The sequence below is a fragment of the Dermacentor albipictus genome, chromosome 1 (genome assembly GCF_038994185.2).
Source record: "Dermacentor albipictus isolate Rhodes 1998 colony chromosome 1, USDA_Dalb.pri_finalv2, whole genome shotgun sequence".
Lineage (NCBI taxonomy): Eukaryota > Metazoa > Arthropoda > Arachnida > Ixodida > Ixodidae > Dermacentor > Dermacentor albipictus.
In genome coordinates this window covers 400615373-400633689 of record NC_091821.1, presented here as the reverse complement: position 1 = coordinate 400633689, position 18317 = coordinate 400615373, and the positions used below count along the sequence as shown (strand labels likewise).

At 41.6% G+C, this 18317-nt stretch overlaps 1 protein-coding gene across 7 annotated transcripts in view; it reads left to right on the top strand.

Moving 5' to 3' along the window:
- ATP8B (ATPase phospholipid transporting 8B) overlaps positions 1–18317 on the top strand; it is a 174988-nt gene that overhangs the window by 148036 nt on the left and 8635 nt on the right. For all 7 annotated transcript variants that reach the window (XM_065452444.2, XM_065452445.2, XM_065452447.2 and 4 more), the window contains 12 exons: positions 1007–1262; positions 2405–2567; positions 3006–3085; positions 3177–3278; positions 3479–3598; positions 4159–4256; positions 6857–7035; positions 7850–8115; positions 8663–8846; positions 11739–11962; positions 16519–16602; positions 17593–17838. In XM_065452444.2, the coding sequence (XP_065308516.1) occupies positions 1007–1262; positions 2405–2567; positions 3006–3085; positions 3177–3278; positions 3479–3598; positions 4159–4256; positions 6857–7035; positions 7850–8115; positions 8663–8846; positions 11739–11962; positions 16519–16602; positions 17593–17838 (2002 nt within the window). The remainder of the gene's footprint in view (positions 1–1006; positions 1263–2404; positions 2568–3005; positions 3086–3176; positions 3279–3478; positions 3599–4158; positions 4257–6856; positions 7036–7849; positions 8116–8662; positions 8847–11738; positions 11963–16518; positions 16603–17592; positions 17839–18317) is intronic.

The following is an 18317-nucleotide window of genomic DNA, read 5'->3' as shown; positions in this document are numbered from 1 at the left end:
AACGCGCACCGAAGTGCACCGCACGGTGGTCGGGGCCGTACGAGAAAAACGTATGCGCTCTGGCTGGCTCTGGCAGCCCGCGGGTAGGGTAGCGAGAACAAAAAAAAATTGAAGAGGCTCAATGTGTCCTCGCGAATAAAAGTCAAAGTAGAAAAAATAAATAAGAACGTAGTTACTATGGCTGGCTTTAGTGTCTTGACATGGATGTTCTGGCGTAGGTTAAAAAAAATGTTGATATTTTTTTATGTGACATGATGACACAAATGAACCACCCCAACGCTTCGTCTCATTGGACCTCGCTGCCTGCTTTGTCAACTCGTCTGCTAGTGTGTTGATTTGGTTTGTCTCGTTGTATGTTCCGATGTAATATTTTAGAAAAGTCAATAGACCTTTGGCGTCAAATGTTTATAACAACATTACACCCACAAAGTTCGGCAATTGAAAATCTAAAGCACAACTTTGGAAATGTCAATACAACTTTCACATCAAGAGCTTATGAGATTTATACCCATAAAGTTTCGCAATTGATATCCATGCGCTCCATAGATTCCGTGGCCTCAGTGAGATGCCGCGGCGAGCCCGCTCACCATCAAAGCACCCTTGAAACTTTGTGCTCGGATGGGACTGCTTGGCGTTATGTGACTCCCGGTGTATAGGCGTTGCCCCGAAATCCAGCCCGAGTTTGCAATCGTCGCGGTTAAATGTCTTTTCGAGCGTCAAAAATACATTCTAGACAAAATCCAGAGTGATTTTCGGTGCCGGGGGTCGCTTTGGTCGGCGGTGCATGGACAGCACGAAAACATTTCGGGGGGGGCTGAAGCCCCATAAGCCCCCCCCCTGGCTACGCCCCTGGTGGCAACTGGCCTCTCTTGTGACTAATGTTTGCAGGCCACTTTCTAAGAAAAGAAATTCATCTGTGCAGTGCTGAACCTACAGTGTTAGCTGTTCTCAAATACTGAAATGTTGCTATATTTGCTTATAATATTTATTCACGTTTATATTCTAGTGTGGAAGTGATTCGCTTCTGCCACAGCCTCTGGATAAACTGGGATGAAAAGATGTACTATGCACCAAAGGATGCTCCAGCACGAGCACGCACCACAACGTTGAATGAGGAGTTGGGACAGATTGAGTACATTTTCTCAGACAAGACAGGCACCCTGACACAAAACATCATGGCATTCATAAAGGCATCCATCAATGGCCGTCACTATGGAGACGTCCTTGACCCAGCTACAGGAGAAGCTGTGGAAATCAATGAGGTAACTGCGTACCTGTGCACTATGTATGTGCAATAGTTTGACACACACTGATTCAAGCTTCAGCGGACTGTGCACTTTATTTTGGATTATTACTAGTCGAACTAATAGAAAATTTCATAAAGGTGATCCACTTCAAAATAATTATCAGAACCGATGCACACACAAAACAAACACTTCTGCTTTCTTTGTAGACACCCTAGTTAACTATCATCTACACGCAAATGAAGCTGGCAATAACTTTGTGGATTAGATTTGTTGTTTAGCAGCAATCACATGTTCTAAAATTGTCTCGAATTGGCAGATTTTTTTGCTGCACATTTACTCTTAACACATCCTATCCTGCTGGTAGGTTGCACAGCTTTTATAGTAATATGGTTGGAAGCACTGTGACATTGTGGAAGCTATTAACCAATTGCAGAGAAAAATAACTGGATTAACTGGATTACTATGAATGCTTAAAAAGTTAATCAACTATATTGTTAAAGGAAAATCTCACAGATGGTCACTTGTACCATGTTAGCACCGATCTGATCAGTGCACTTACACATAGCATTTAGCAATTTGCTGTAAACATTGAACATTGTTGCACTTGTGATATTTAATGTTTCTTAGTTGTCTACACCTTAATATGCCAGAATAAAAATTGACACCGGTTATACACTGTTCTATGCTGAGGATTGTGTACTGTTGAATTTGTAGTTGTCAACGAAACTTGTCCGAGAAAACAAATGGCAAATGTTGCATTACAGAATGTAACACTGTTGATATATGAGCTAGAGGTTATTTTCACAAACATATCTACATTGTTAATTACTTGAAATATCATACAGTCAACTTTATTTAATTTAGCCCTCAATTGTATGTACAAAATTAGTTAAATTACCTCATATATGTGCATTAAAGGTGGTGTTTGTAAAGCACAGGTGCCTTTTGGGGTTTTCAAACACTCTCAAACCAAAAAAAAAAAAAACATTTTCTAATAGCCAATGGGGAATTAAGTACCAAAACTGTGCTGCTATTATTGATTTGGGGGGGGGACTGTGCTGTTTCTGTGCTGTTCAACTGATATTGTTCGCATTGCTTTGTCCACCTTCAACTGTCCAGCATATAATTGTCATTATTCCCTGTTGCTGCCATTATAGAACCTGAAGACTGTGGATTTCTCAGAGAATGCAGAGCATGAGCCAGGCTTTCGGTTTTACGACCCATCACTGCTGAAGGATGTGATGGCTGGAGACACTGATGCTCGGGAATATTTTCGCTTGTTGGCTTTGTGCCACACGGTTATGTCTGAGGAGAAGGATGGTGAGCAGACTTTGGAACCGATTTTGTGAAACAGTGCTTGAGTTCGGAATGTGTTACATGTGCAGTTAGCGTCAAAGGTCTAAACACCATGGGGCCTGAGAAAATGTTGAAATTCCAAGCAGTTCTAAACGAAAACCAGACAACATTATGTTGTTCGAATATAGTAATACAGACTGAAAATCCACTTATGAGGCCACATTGGGGTGCAGGCTGCAGAGGTATTGAGCTTTTTCTAAAATCCCAGTGTCTGTAAACGTTTTATGTCAATCGCGGAACACTTAGATGCGTCAATTAATGATCAGAAGGACCTTCTCTAATGACTCAGTACATTTGTAGAAAATCATCAAAATCATTTCAGGGCCCCTTTAAGGAAAAGTAAACATGATTTGATCACGTTGCAGTAATTTTAATGCAGCTCAAATTTCATCTGTCTTGCAGGCCGCCTTGAATATCAGGCGCAGTCTCCAGATGAGGCTGCACTCACATCAGCAGCTAGAAACTTCGGATTTGTCTTCAAGGTAAGCACTGAAATATTGACACGTTGGGCAAGGCCAAAAGTACTTCAAAGCCTCCATCAAGTTGACTACGTAACTTTTTGTGCATGTCCAGAATCGAACACCGAAAAGCATTACCATTGAGGTTTGGGGTCAGGAAGAAGTCTATGAGCTCTTTGGTATCTTGGATTTCAACAATGTTAGAAAAAGAATGTCGGTAAGTACCACTTTCCCATACAATGTAGATGCACTCTGCTATAGTGTTAAGAAATAACATTGATTGGCACACACCGCTGCAACAGTTTAAAGACAGCACAGTGTGGCATGTCAAGGATATCTGGCAATTCTTTTTTCTTTAATTGCATTTTGTGCCATGCTGCCCTTCGTAGTCATGAACACTTTGTCCTTAACTTTCAGGTGATAGTTAAGAGAAATGGTGTTCTGAAGCTATACTGCAAGGGTGCTGACTCAGTCATTTTTGAGCGCCTTCATCCAAGCAGTGAGCCTCTCAAAATCAAAACTACTGAGCATCTGAATGTAAGTACCATTCATGTTTGTCACAAGCTTTCCAGTTTCATGTTAAATTTTGTTGCACTCTGTGACATCATACATAGCATGTTCTAAATATTGAAGAATAGTTTTTATTGCACATTATAAACTGCCAGGACACCCTGTCGATAGTGTATGAAAAGTGAGGATGTACACAAATTATGTGGATTATAAGATGCAATGGAAAAGAAGCTATAATAAAGTAAGAGAGAGCAAAATAATATAAACTAAATGAAATGCATAAGTATTGTATACATATACATGCATACATATATATATGTGTAGACATCCTGGTAGCAAAACTAATCTGGTGGTGAGATTTTTTACCTTTACAGCTGTTTATGCCGTCATAGATGGAACTAGTTTTCGCATATTGCAATTCTGCAGTAAAGATCATCTCACATTGCCTGTAGCTTCTACATATGATAGTGAAATCTCTCGTGTACTGGTGTAACAGTGTAGTTTAATATTGTTTCAGGATAACTGTAACAACTGTAATTGTAATCTGATGACTTCTGCTGATATGATACAACACTGTGTGGTTTCAGAAATATGCTGGTGAAGGGTTGCGGACACTGTGCCTGGCCTATAAGGACCTGGATGAAGCATATTTTCAGGAGTGGAGTGAAAGACATCATGAGGCTGCGTAAGATTTTTCTTTTCTAGTATTTAGGACCCTCATGATTGTGCTTGTGTACAGCGTTACTCTAGTGAAAGATCTACAGCCACCAATAAACTATGCCTGAACATACATGAAAACGGTATGCTGACGCCAGGGGCAGCAAACAGAAAGCATCGATGGTTTTGGAAACGAAATGGATTAAGCTAGCTGTCACTAAGGAATGTCACTAAGGAATGTCACTTGAAACCTTCCACACCTTCTGCAGGGTAGCTGAAAATACAACATTGTGTGCATTAAAGTGCCACTCTGGATGGTTGCCAAACATTGTCAGGTAATTCAAAATGGTGGTAAGCCGGTCTTATTGGCACGCTGATGTACTGTTGCAAACACTGCGAGAACGAGACTAAGATCAAGGGAACACAGCACCTGTGTCATGTGTTCCCCTAATTTTAGTCTCGTTCTCACATTATGTGCAATAGTATTTTAGGTACTGGCTGTACTATTGTATTTCTTGCAACTTTTTCACTTTAGTATGCTCATTCATTTTTAAAGTTATGATAGGCTTAAAATTTTTAAGAACAACAGAAGGTAATCGAAACTGCACTGTGCGGCGCCCTTCTAGGTGATGTAGAGATTACATCCCGAACGCTAACAGCAGTTTTCAGATGTATGTCAACTAGTGCACTGTGTATTTTTTAAATTATGTCTTTAACTGGCAAAAATTAGAGCAATGTCTCGAAATCTGAGACCATCGATTGACTGAGGAGAAACAAGTGGATGGAGAGCATTCGTGAACGAAAAAACCAGTCAAAAACACAAAGGACAAGAGAAGAAGTTCACGACACAACGACTGGACTATCAACTGTGGTTTATTAGAATCCGTGTAGTCCCAGCAAGGGCAGCAGAGCATGCGCAACCGCATCATCACTTATCACAAAGCATGAAAAGACAGCACCGTTTCTATCGGGACCGACTTAGAAATTCAAATTCTTTTTCTTGTAAGCGCACCGAGGTTGTGCTAACGCAGTCATCACCTAATAAACTGATGAAGTACGCTTCCAAGATTTCACGCTCTTCTTTGCCCTTGCCCCTACCAAGAATCATCACATTGCTAAACAATGGATAACAACGACACTCATTGCAATGGCGAGGCAAGTTTGCACCGTTATCTGACCCCAGGGAGGAGTGGTGCTCACGCAGGCGGTCATTAATACATCGACCGGTTTGGCCTATGTAAAATCTTTCGCACGTGAGAGGGAACCTATAAACAACCCCTGCAGCACATGCCGTGAAACGATTTTCATGCTGCGTTGTGCAAACATGGTTCCTTGCCCTGCCTCGAGAAATGCGCGAGCACAGACCCGAAAGCTTACAAGGGGCAGAAAAAACAACACTTACTCCCTGTTTGGCGGCAACTTTCTTAATACTGTGGCTCACTTTATGTACGTACGGCATAACTTCAAGTTTCTTACGTTCAACAGCCCCACCATCTACCAGCTCCGTACGTTCCTTCTTTAGCCTCTGAAGCAGCGATTCAGCCACCGCTTTCAAAAGAGGCGGAGGGAACCCTGCGGCTTCTAGACGTTGGGATTGTGCGTCAAAGCTACTTTTAATGGCGTGGTGACAGCTTCTTTCAAGTGCATTGCGGAAACAATTCATTGTAATCCCTCTTTTTACAAGCTTTGAATGTGCAGATCCAAATGGTAAAAGAGCTTTCTTGCCCCTAGGTGAAAACATCCAGCACAAATGCCCGTCGTCAAAGAAAGTTAGTTGCAGTTCTAGGAACCTGATGGAATGATTGCTAGGAAGTTCATGAGTGAAATTAAGAGTGCGTGAAGAAGCTTTAAAAGCAGTCAATACATCGTCTACTGCTGCGGGCAGAGTGTCATTTGGTAAAAGCTCTAAAAGTACTAAAAGATCGTCCACATACCTAAAAACTTTGCACACACGCTTGTTTAGAAGGAAGCCTTGAAGTTTCCTGTCAAATTTTGCTAAAAATATCTGGGAAAGCACTGGGGCAACACTAGAGCCAATACATATTCCTTTTTTCTGAAGGAACAAGGAACCTTTGAATTCAACAACAGTGGATGACAGATAAAAGGATAGGAGCTCTAGAAACCTCGGTGCGCAACCTCGGTGCGCTTACAAGAAAAAGAATTTGGATTTCTAAGTCGGTCCCGATAGAAACGGTGCTGTCTTTTCATGCTTTGTGATAAGTGATGATGCGGTTGCGCATGCTCTGCTGCCCTTGCTGGGACTACACGGATTCTAATAAACCACAGTTGATAGTCCAGTCGTTGTGTCGTGAACTTCTTCTGTTGTCCTTTGTGTTTTTGACTGGTTTTTTCGTTCAAGTATGTACCAACTGGCCCAGATTTCAACCCTTCTGGAGAGCATTCGTGACACAGTATGTGTGCATCTGGCACAGAATTCTGGAATTTATTTGTCTAGAGACAAAATGCCACAAGGCTGTATAGTAATCAGCTACAAATGATATAGGCACAGAGCAGAAGTTGCAGTAATAGTTTTTCTGACATTGCGAATTTCAAGAACTGCTTGAGTATACCTTTGAGTGCCACTTGTCAGACGGAAGTTGAGCAAAGCGGACATGCACCTTTGCTCAGGACTTCTCTACATGACCGAGAGGAGCTGGTGGATGCTGTATACGACGAGATTGAACAGGGCCTGACACTGCTGGGGGCCACAGCCATTGAAGACAAGCTACAGGACGGCGTGCCACAGGCCATTGCAAACCTGGCCATGGCTGGCATCAAGATCTGGGTCCTCACAGGCGACAAACAGGGTCAGTTTGACGTACAAGTCTGTTTCTAGTGCAAAAAAAAATTGTGCTGCTGCCACCAGAGTAGAAGTTCGGATGCTCATTGAGCCAAGGACCAGTCGACCGATTACTGTTTACATTTCGATTTTGTCTAGCTTTAGAAATGTGTAAACTGTATTGCTAAGACAGTAAACATGCTAAGATAAAATTGTTTGTCAATGACTATCAGATTGCCTGCCATTGACTGCATGTTTCGTCTAACCCTATTGAACAACATCTACAAACTAATTGGCTGGCCCAAAGCGGTGGTAGTTAACCTTTTTCAAGGTTTGTATATGACTATAAAAGCAAAAGAAAAAAAAACAGTACTCCTGATACACGCTGCAATGTGACAAACCAGTGCTTCCGAGGTAATTCATCAGTTATTCTTTTAATGCATGACAGTTAACAATAAATTTAAGTAGAATGGGCACATTGATAACAGCTGCAATAAATTATTTGAAGACATTTGATTTTTATGAAAAAGTTAAACGGTTACTTTTTATTGACGTACAGGAAGTGCTTGTCTAGTTCACACAATGCTTAATATGCCACAATTGCATGGGAGGGAGGCTTTCCATGTTAAGTGCATTTTCTAGCTACCTGTTTCGATGCCAAGTGGTTCACCTTACTTTTATGCAATTGCATTTGCAACACCCCTGTTCTATCACCTCGTAAGCTTTACATTTGGGACGGTGTATTCTTAGTTATCAATAATATAATACACATGTTTTCCTGCTTGCCTTAGCTTCAGGCCATCTCCTCACTTGGCTTTTTTTTTTTGGTGGGGGACCTACAGAAACGGCCATCAACATTGGCTACTCATGTCAGCTGCTGACAGACGACATGGTGGACATCTTCATTGTGGATGGAATGGAACGAGACGAAGTGTACAAGCAGCTGAGCACATTCCGTGAGAGCATTGCAGGCGTTGTTTCACACGGCCGAGGTGCCGGAGACTGCTCGGTCGTGCGCTTCAGTGACAATGACGATGGCCATGCCTGGGAGCTCTCAGGTGGAGAGAGCTTGGGCGGCTTCGCTCTCATCGTCAATGGACACAGCTTGGTGAGATGCTTCAACTGCAACACATTCCTGCTTATGGTTTGAGCACAGCGAACCTGGTAACCCTGTTGCATAAACGTGACCAGCTGCATAAAAAGCGGTCTGAAGTATTAAACGTATACATTGTGGGCACTTTTGCCCAAAGTAATTTTTCATTGTACCTTCTTGCTCAGCTAACTTCGTAACTCAAGATATGCCTGCAGAAAACAAAAACAAAAAAAAGACTTGTCAGCAAACTGCAAGAATGCTGTGAGGTGCAGTTGAATAGTGAAGATTTTACAGTAGGTTTCAACATTTTAAATGAATGTACAGCTATCTAACAGTTCTGTGGACAGCTGGATAAGATAGGGATTCAAAACTTTCCACGCATGTTTCATAACTGGTGTACATTGCAAGAAGCTTTAAAGATTTCTCACTGTACGTCCTTTAGTTTCTTCTCTACATGTTAAAGTATAAATGAAAAGCTGCAACCGATATAATTTTTCCATTGTGTGTGACATAGTATTTTCCAAATACATTGTTTTCTGGTGTGTCTGTGTGTGCACTGTAGGTGCATGCCCTGGAAGAGGATATGGAGCTGCTGTTTCTGGAGGTAGCCAGCCGGTGCAAAGCAGTCATCTGCTGCCGTGTCACTCCTCTACAGAAGGCCCTTGTTGTGGACCTCGTCAAGAAACATAAACGTGCTGTCACTCTTGCCATTGGCGATGGTGCCAATGATGTCAGTATGATCAAAAGTGAGTGATCTTTTTCTGTAGAGGTTTTTCTTTTTTTGAACTTGTGTGGTATGTTCCTGCAGTTGTCATTTGAATACTGTATACTATTTGCAGTTTACCAGAATGGCTTGATAGACAGTGGTGTACATTAATTCCAACCTAGTGTTGAAAACTGATCCCTTGTCCCTGATATTTAGCTGTCCGTTTCGCACTAATCAATATAGACGTAATATCCCTGCTGTAAATATATTCGTCTGCATTTGAATATTCTAAATTAGATTCTATATTCTATGCTTACTATATATATTCGGTTCGTATTCAAAAATGTTGATATTTGCCCACCTCTATTTTATACTGATAAAGTATCACTTCAAAACTTTATGTTTGTAAATTTCACGTAAGAAGTTGGTTACCATATTTACTCGTTTAAAGCCCCCATCCTCACTCCGGAGTGCAAAAATATTTAAAAAATTTTCACTAAGCATCACATACATACATGCATGCTGGTTTATTTCTGCAAGCCGGTATTAGATGAAACTAGCTGTCCTGCCATTTATGGTAGTATCATCACCATATCCCACACTCGGCACCAAACTGCAACTTTGGTCGCCTACTCCGACGAAGCGGCGTGGCGGCTTTGGCTAGGCCTAGCCAGCGGGTGTGGCAGGCAACAAGCCGTTGCGGAAAGTTCACCTTTAAGATGTTTGTACCTCATAGCAGTCGAGCATGAGATCATGTTACACACTGGACTAATGTCCACAAGTGGGAAGCGAAGTTTGGATCCACAGGCGTACTCAGTCAACAACTACCGTGAATGCCTACCAAGTTTGTGTATGCGCTTACTGGATGGAATGACAAGCTCATCATATGAGCATAATACCCAACATAGTGGATGGGAAAGTGGCTTAATTGGTAAGAACATCGCATGCGTAATGTCAAGACATGGATTCATATCCCACCTGCGGCCTGTTGTTTCTTTATCTATTTTCATTTCCCTTTAGTATTTATAGCTTTTACATCTCAATTAAATAAACAAGTGCAGTTAAACCTCTATATAACGAACTTCAGTATTACACAATTCTCGATATAACGAAGTATTTAACTTTTCATAACCCCTTGTCCATACAACACCATGTATTTCGAACATCAATATAACAAAGTGTGTTTGTATGCGATTTCAGTATAACGAAATTTCACTGCCGCCGCAAGGGAATGCCGGACAATAAATGGAAACTTCCGCAATCGCAGATAGTCAAATGATTGAATTTGACCATCTGCGGCTGCTTGCAAACGCAGTGGAGCCGCATCAAATTCCTTATAAAGTTGAAGTGCGATAAGATCCTATGGCTCCCCGTGCACTGTGTTCTTTAGGTGCGAGTGAAAGTGTGCGAGAATGAGACAAGAAAGATGGTGGCTTCATGAGTGCTGCCTTTCTGCGCAAGCAAAGGGAAAGAGGGGGAGGGGAGCGAGCTTGCGGTAACGTGATCCAGCGCGCGAGGGGGTGTGCAAAGAGTGGGCGTGCGGAAACTTCATGGCACCATGCAAGATGTTTTCCCGCGCTGCGCGTTTAGTATTGGAAGTTGCGTGATCTCGAGTTTCAATGACCCGTTGGAGCGACAGGCTCTTCCTGATAGCGTTGTCTCAGTGCGGCGCTACCAGCTGCGGGGGCGGAGTGCATGCGAAAGCTCGGCTGGCTTCGCTAAACTCGTACTGCCAATGTGAAGATATTGTCGACGTGCCTGACATGAAACCATATGATTCGTCGCAGACTCCCAAATTTATCAAAATGAGCTGTTTTCTCCTTCAAATTTGCTTTTTTCAGTTGTCCTATAATTCGGAAAATTCTGTGGCCCCTTTCCATGTAAGAAAAATCGATCGGCGACTGTACTTATTTTACATAAAAGGTTGAAGTTCAATAAAATAAAATTTCAATATAACGAAGCAAATTGCCGATTTTACCTTTTACCGACTTCGTTATATCGAGGCTTAACTGTAATTCCCCCTATGGTTTTCTTGTTGTCATTCTATGTTGGCTTTTGTAGCTGTGACTTACGAATATAAGTGGGTTGGACTGTGTGTAGTCCAGCAGTACTGTCAAATACTGTGGTGCTCCTTAAGGTGTTTTCTTTTAGGTCTGGTTTTAATTTTTTTGAAAAGTTGATAAATGTGAGGACTTGAAGTTTTTTGTAGACGCATTTCAATTCTCTTGAGTCGACCTTCTGGTTGAACAAATGTGTCTCACTGCAGTGCATATGCCTTCCGTCCGTGACACCCAAGGAAGATAGCTTTCTTTTCTTCTGAGGCAGCATTCATGATGAAGGCATCGAAACTTCACATAATCATGACTTCACCAGTCATCATGACTCCAATCAAATGCTTTGCTGTTGCGAAATTCATGTCTGATGAGCTTGAATGAATAGTACAAACTCAAGGCTCCTTTTACAGCTAAGGAAACTCAAAATGAGAGCAAACCTAATTCAGGCCATTTTGTCCTCATCTCCACTGTTATGAGTAAAAGTAGAGGAAGGGTCTTTTATTTTGTTTCATATTTTCCTTCTGTTTTATTTTACTCTTTATCTCAATGAGCACATTAGAGGGGTGTCAAGGTGTGCATGGCTATGACAGATGCCCCCCATGTTTGGCATAAAGAAAAGGCAATATGGCTCTGACTGCATGAAGCCCATGATGCAAGTGTGTACACTTTTTATTATTCAGTGTCACTCCAGAAACAAGGACAGCATCTCAATGCCTTTTTTTTCTTTCAATGCCACTAGGTGACTACATGTAATGGACAAACAAAACTATGACATAACCATTATTGTTTAACAGAGGGCTGTTAGTAGTTGGAAGACATTCTTATGACAGCGAATAGAACACTTACGTTTTTATTTGCCATGCTGCACAATCACGCAGTGGCGCACATAGGAGTGGGCATCAGTGGCCAGGAGGGCATGCAGGCGGTGTTGGCCTCGGACTTTTCCATTGCCCAGTTCCGCTTCCTCGAGCGGCTACTGCTGGTGCACGGTCGTTGGTCCTACCTGCGCATGTGCCGCTTCCTCCGGTACTTCTTCTACAAGAACTTCGCCTTCACTCTCTGCCACTTCTGGTTTGCCTTCTTCTGCGGATTCTCGGCACAGGTGAGTGTGTGGTGTGACAGTCAAACCCTTGTGCTTCACATGGTTGACGTGTGACAAATGACAGGATGCATTGCTGTTTTCTTGTGCATCCTTTATGCATTCTCATCTGCGTTGCACTGTTATCGATTTGAGTTAGTTCAACATGCTATATGAGAGAGTGTGGTATGAGTGGTAGCATGCTGTAGCCAAAAATGATTGCGCAGCGGTAAAGTAGTATCATTCTGTCAGTTGTATGCAAACCTGCATGCATGCGCATGTTTCCGGTTTATTCCTCGGAGGTGTAGAGCTTCATTGAGACCAAGGTGATGCTAGCAATATACTGCACATTGCTCACCAAATGCTTTATCATTACTGCACCATTATGAGATTACTTAGCAATATTTTGAGCGGACTGTGCACCAGATGTAATGATGGTGAATATGTAGTATGGTGGCAGCTTTTAATTTGGTGCTGAAGTATCTATTATAACTCCACAAGGAAGTATTTTAATGATTGGAAAATGTAGAGAGGTCGGCCGGATAATGGAGCATCTGGCCTGCTACTCTACGTAAGGGAGGGGGAAGAGGGGAAGAAAAGGGGTCACAATGATGGATGATAATGGGAGGAACGAGGTGAATGACACATTACACAACTGGTATCACAGGCGTGAGTCCAGGCCAGTGTCACCTAGGAAACGTGAAAGTGCACGCATTGTCTCTGTCGTCTGCCAACTCTGTGGCCACGCGCCTAGCAAGAGGTCCTCCGACAGTGGTCCATTGTGGAAATGTCTCAATGTATCTGCCAATGTCAGTCTTTCTCGCGCATACTCAGGGCACACCACGAGCACATGTTCTATAGTCTCTATAGCGCCACACACTGAACATTATAACTCCACAAAGCATACACATTGACTAGGAGTATGATGATGAAGCTCATTCTCATCTAAATATTTTAAAAGAAAATATTTGCTCAAAGGTGGCACATTTTCCCGTTGATTTCTATTTCGGCAGCAGAGCGTCACAAAGTCTTACAATTTTATACTATGCACTACAGCTCACTGTTCTGTTAGGTTAATAAGGGGTTGCTAAGTACAATCAAACTTCGATATAATGAACATAGATATAGCGATTTATAGAATATAAAGAAGTAAACATAAAATGTTTCTCGCTATTATATACATGTAATGAATACAAGTGCATATGCTTATAATAAATATTGGATATGACAAAGGTATTTTTATGTCAGAGCAACATCATTATAACTAGGGGTCAAATCAACATCTTCATTTTAAACACACACACAAACAAAAGAGAAAAAAAGTACGAAAAATTTTTTTACATACTGCGATCCTGCAACCACTGGGTTTTCTTTCAAGCACTGTTCACTATCACTCTGCATTATCTGCATCCTCATTGGTCTTTCCCTTTCCACCGCAAGGAAACAAATGTCTCAATCATTGCTCCTAGCCGTCTCGTCGCGACTGCAGTGGGATGAATATTTTGGCTGATGCTGGCACTTTGGAGGGTGTGGGTGCTTAACATATAGTTTTCAGAGTTCTAAAGTTTTTTGGAAATGTTAATACTGGGCACCTGTGTGAAACTGGGCACTTTCACGATATTTTACGGTAATTTGTTTTTAACAAGGTTCACTGGTAACACGGGGTCATACCTACTTAGTGATTTTGTTTTTTCTATGTTATTCGTTGGAGCATTGTATTTGCATAATGTTACAAATAAAGTTTCGTTCTATTTGTGTTCGAATGCCAAATGCACTCACTTCTAATTCTTTCCTAGTCATACCGCCGCTTGGTGATATGTCCTTACTGGACTGCTTCTCAAAAATTTTCTTCTTTTCATCTGTGCCGGATACAACTACAGTGTTGAAGAGCAGGATCTGCAATAATACAGCTCATTTCAGCAGTAACAAAATTAATTAACTGTTTATTGACTAAAAAAAGAAAGAAAGAGAAGATAAGCTTGATGGAAAATAGCCACTGAAAAATGGACAGTGAAAGTTTGGCTAGAAAAATATATTTACCAGTAAACACCAAGTTCTAGGGTAGAAATGAGAATAGAAAAAAATATGCTGAATTTTGTGGAGACAAGAACTGAATACACAGAACCCTGATTAAACAAGATTTGACTGTGTTTAAAGGAACTGAAAACTGATTAAGGACCTAGTTTTTTATGGCGCAACGCAAAGCTCATCCTCGGGAGTGTTTACATTCACTTATTTATTTATTTCAACATACTGCAACCTCGAAGGGCTATCGCAGGAGTGGGGAAATACAATACATGGAAAAGCATAAAAGGAGCACTGAACATCAATGATTAGTAATATACAGCAGAAATTAATTGAGTGGTAAAGACTGTGCGTATCCACAATTCTATAGAACAGACAAAAAAACTATTTAAACACATTGGCGTGATAATGAAAAGTTGACATATTCAACTCATGGTGATGTCTGGTAGTTGTGGGGCTAGCGGGTGTGATGTAATTGCTAGGTAGGGAAAATCGTGGCGAGTTTATTAGAGTATAAAGAAACTTCAAAGATTCAATATGACGACATGAAGTGAGACTGGTGAGTTGAAGACTCAGATGGGAACTGAGTGAAAAATACCTGTCAAAGTGACAATAAATGAAGCGTACAGCTTTCTTCTGGACAGATTCAATTTTGTTGATGTTAGATATTTTGTGTGGGTTCCATACGACAGAGACATACTCCAGTACTGGGCGAACCAGTGTTTTATAAGTGAGGAGTCGTGTGCTAAGTGGAGCTGAACGTAATGCGCATAGACATCTGCAGCGGTTACTTCCGAAAGTGTGTGGATATTTAGTAAGCAGAATTTTTCACTCTGGGCAGTCTAAAAATGTAAAAGTCCCTCCTCCAGCAACGCTGAGAAGTGAGAGCAATGCCAATAGCCCGCCTCACAAATTGTGAAAGCCGTCCATCATTCTGCTTTCACAGGAGTGAGTGTAACTGTAATTAACCACCTACGTTTTGACCTTTCCAACCACTTTGGAAATAAAAAGCTGGTGCAATAAGTTTGTGTTGTTGTACAGACATTTCTTATATTTGCATCGTGTTTTTCCCTAAGTACATGCCTACATCATGGCTAGCTGGCCCCCGTCGTCGTTTTGTCAATAGATGAGCCAAGCAAACGCTTCGAAAATGAAGGTGAAAGCAGTGCCACTTTTCTGCACACTACAAACAAAGGCTTATCTGCACATTGTAAGTCAGGAAAAACTTATGATAATAAAAGGTATACTGCATTTCAATACTAATAAAAAGACCAGGAACCGCGTACACTAGTAGAAAGTCACGTGGTGGACCTCTTATGCAGCTTCATGTTTTTGCCGTGGGGGCACCAAAGGGTCATTTTTCATGACTTTTAGGGATTCATTAAAAATATAAATCTACGTTTAATGAGAACAACATGGCTCATTTTAGCCAGTACGATAGGGAATCATTCCATCACCGCCGGGGTTATCTCGATTCATGTTCTAAGCGGTTGTCTGTCCCTTTAAAATAGATTTGTTGAATACGCACGCCTGGTCATATTGCATGTCAGTAGCTCAACAAGCCGCGGCTGATAACGCATTTCTGATGTGGCACAAAAGCTGGTGCTTCACCTTGTGGCAAACAGTGATGCATAGTTTTTGCTTTTCCCAGCAGTTCAGTAACATATGAAAAAAAAAAAAAGATATATACTTTTGCTGAGCAGGCAAGCTTTGATGTGTGCTGCCGGCACGAAAAGTTTACAGGATGCCAGTGTTGTAAAAGTGACTGAATTTCCATGCAGCCTGGGCACACATACATTCCACGTGCAGCCTTCTTGCAAATCTGGCACGCTAATAACTTTTCACGCCAGTAGTATATCTGCGTGTGCTCCCATGAGAAGAAGTGCAAAGACCAGAGACTTTGCAATAAAGCCGATTTTCTTCTTCGCCCATGAACGTAACTTGGAATTGAGGACTGCAGTGCAGACTTGCCATTTCAAACTTTTCCCATGTGTCAATCAACCTCTGTTTGTGTGCATGAATTATTAGTCTACTCCATTTTTTTTTTGGCAAGCCTTTAGTTTGTATACTTTAGCCCACTGGTGTGCATCGGTAACAATCCATGATTGCTTTCATTTTCCAATAAGTTAATTCTTACCTCGATATCAACAAATGGTTACATTTGAAGACTTGAAGACAAAGAACACTAAGTATGCTTGAAAGGCATGCAATGTACCAAAAATTTTATAAAGAAACAATTTTATTACGTGAAATAGGTGTTGGTAAGTGCCCAATAAATTTACTCCGAAGGTGGGCACCAAAACATTGACCCTTTAGATATAGCATGTCTCTCTCTCCCATAACCGGAACATTTGCATGTGTGAGTATCACTTAATTTTAATTCATTTGTGTTCTCTACGGCAATTGTAATGCCGAACAAGCAAGCACTTCGCATTACTCTGCACAAAGCGGTGTCATTCTTCATTTAACCTTTTCTATGTTTGTTCTTGTGTTTATAAGCACTGCAGTTTGCTATGTTCTAAATGAGGCCCAACTTTTTGCTTTTTCTCTTGCAGACCTTGTATGACCCAGTGTTCATCTCTTTCTACAATGTCTTCTATACATCTCTGCCTGTACTAGCACTGGGTGTCTTCGACCAGGTATATTGAAGGTTTTAATTGTTTTCGAAGAATAAATATGTGGTTAAATTTTGTGCAGCTGTGGGCAAGGTATTTGTGCACCAATAAGGCTGTAATAAATGCTTGTGGCGCTTTGCATAAATTAAGAGTGCAGGAATAAAGGTGTACACACTAGTTTTAGTTGCAGCTTCACCATGTCAGCGTGCTGTTTGAAAAAGCATTCAAGTGCACACATGTGTACTTGATGGCACAGCTCACAGCTGAAATGAACAGGCGGACACGCTTTTTACTTGTTGCAGCTTGTCATGACTGACCAATGAATGGCTAAGGCTCCAGTGCTCACCTTTTACGAGATGCTTACTTCAGGCGCTGTATTAGTCGTAGTAAATTTGAAAGCATAGATTCATATTAATATAATGCAACCTTCTTTGTGTGGTTACCAACTTGGGAAAGGAGCTTTCAATATTATTCTGTTTGAATTTTCGTGGTATATCAATTTCGTTGAGTTTAAAGATGCATCTTTCCCAGTACTAACTGCCAGCTGTCGATGCTCTCAATGAATATGGTAATATATGCCTGGATGAACAAAGTAAGTTTATCGGAATTTAACTGCCATGTTTCACTGTGCAAAACTCTCCGATGTTCCTGTTTGTAATATGAAATTCGGCGAATAAAATTATTATCCATGCAGCCCAGAAAATACCGTAGGCCTTGAAATATGAAGTGTGCCAAAGTCGTGGATAGTGAACTGGCCATAACATTTGGACACAAGGAAAGCAGTGCGTCATGGAGTTGGTGGGAGAAGTCTGGAATTGTCAGATGTTCCTGAGCTTGGCTAGATGACCGGCAATTGAAGAAACTGCTCGGTGTGGCCAGTGAATGCAAAGGCTCATTTGCTAAGACTAGGGAATGATGAAACGTTTTACAAACTTTCACTAATTCCAAGATGGCTTGCCTTATCTTTATTTTTTTATTTATCATTAATATATGTACATATTTTTTTTCTCTCAGGATGTCAATGACGTAAACTCCATGCGCTATCCCAAGCTGTTCACGCCGGGCCACCTGAACCTACTCTTCAACAAGGTGGAGTTCTTGAAGAGTGTTGCACATGGAGTGATCTCCTCCTTCGTGCTTTTCTTCATCCCATACGGTGCCTTCAGCAACAGCATTGCACCCGACGGAGTCAACTTGGATGGGCACCAGCTACTAGGCACCACAGTTTCCACCATCCTTGTCATTGTTGTGAACGCCCAGGTAACAGCACACTCTGCACCCACTACATTTTTCTCATAACCATCCACGGGCACCTGTTTACAAAACAGAGGTCATTGATTCGATTCCAGCCTGGTTACCGTCATTGCCACATTCCAGCCGAAGAAAATTATTTGAAAAAATTTTTGAAAAATTATTGCAAGTTTGGCTTGAAGGCAAAGCAATCGGCAAGTTTAGCGTTGCACTGAAAATGTTTCAGAACACTGGTGTGACAAGGAGTGTGCCAACAGTGTTTAAGGTATTGCGCCTTGGTGGCGCACGAGGTGAGATCGAAGGAAAGCAGTCGCAGTTGGTCAGCATCCACAGAAAGGACAACACAAATTTAGCTTTGCATTCACCATGGCTTTATATGCACACAGCATCTCAGCGGGGACGCTAATGCGTGTGCACACTGTGCTCGTGCCAGCAGCACAAGCCAGAACGCTGCCCTGGGTTCGGCAGAGCCATCGAGTGGAGCGCGA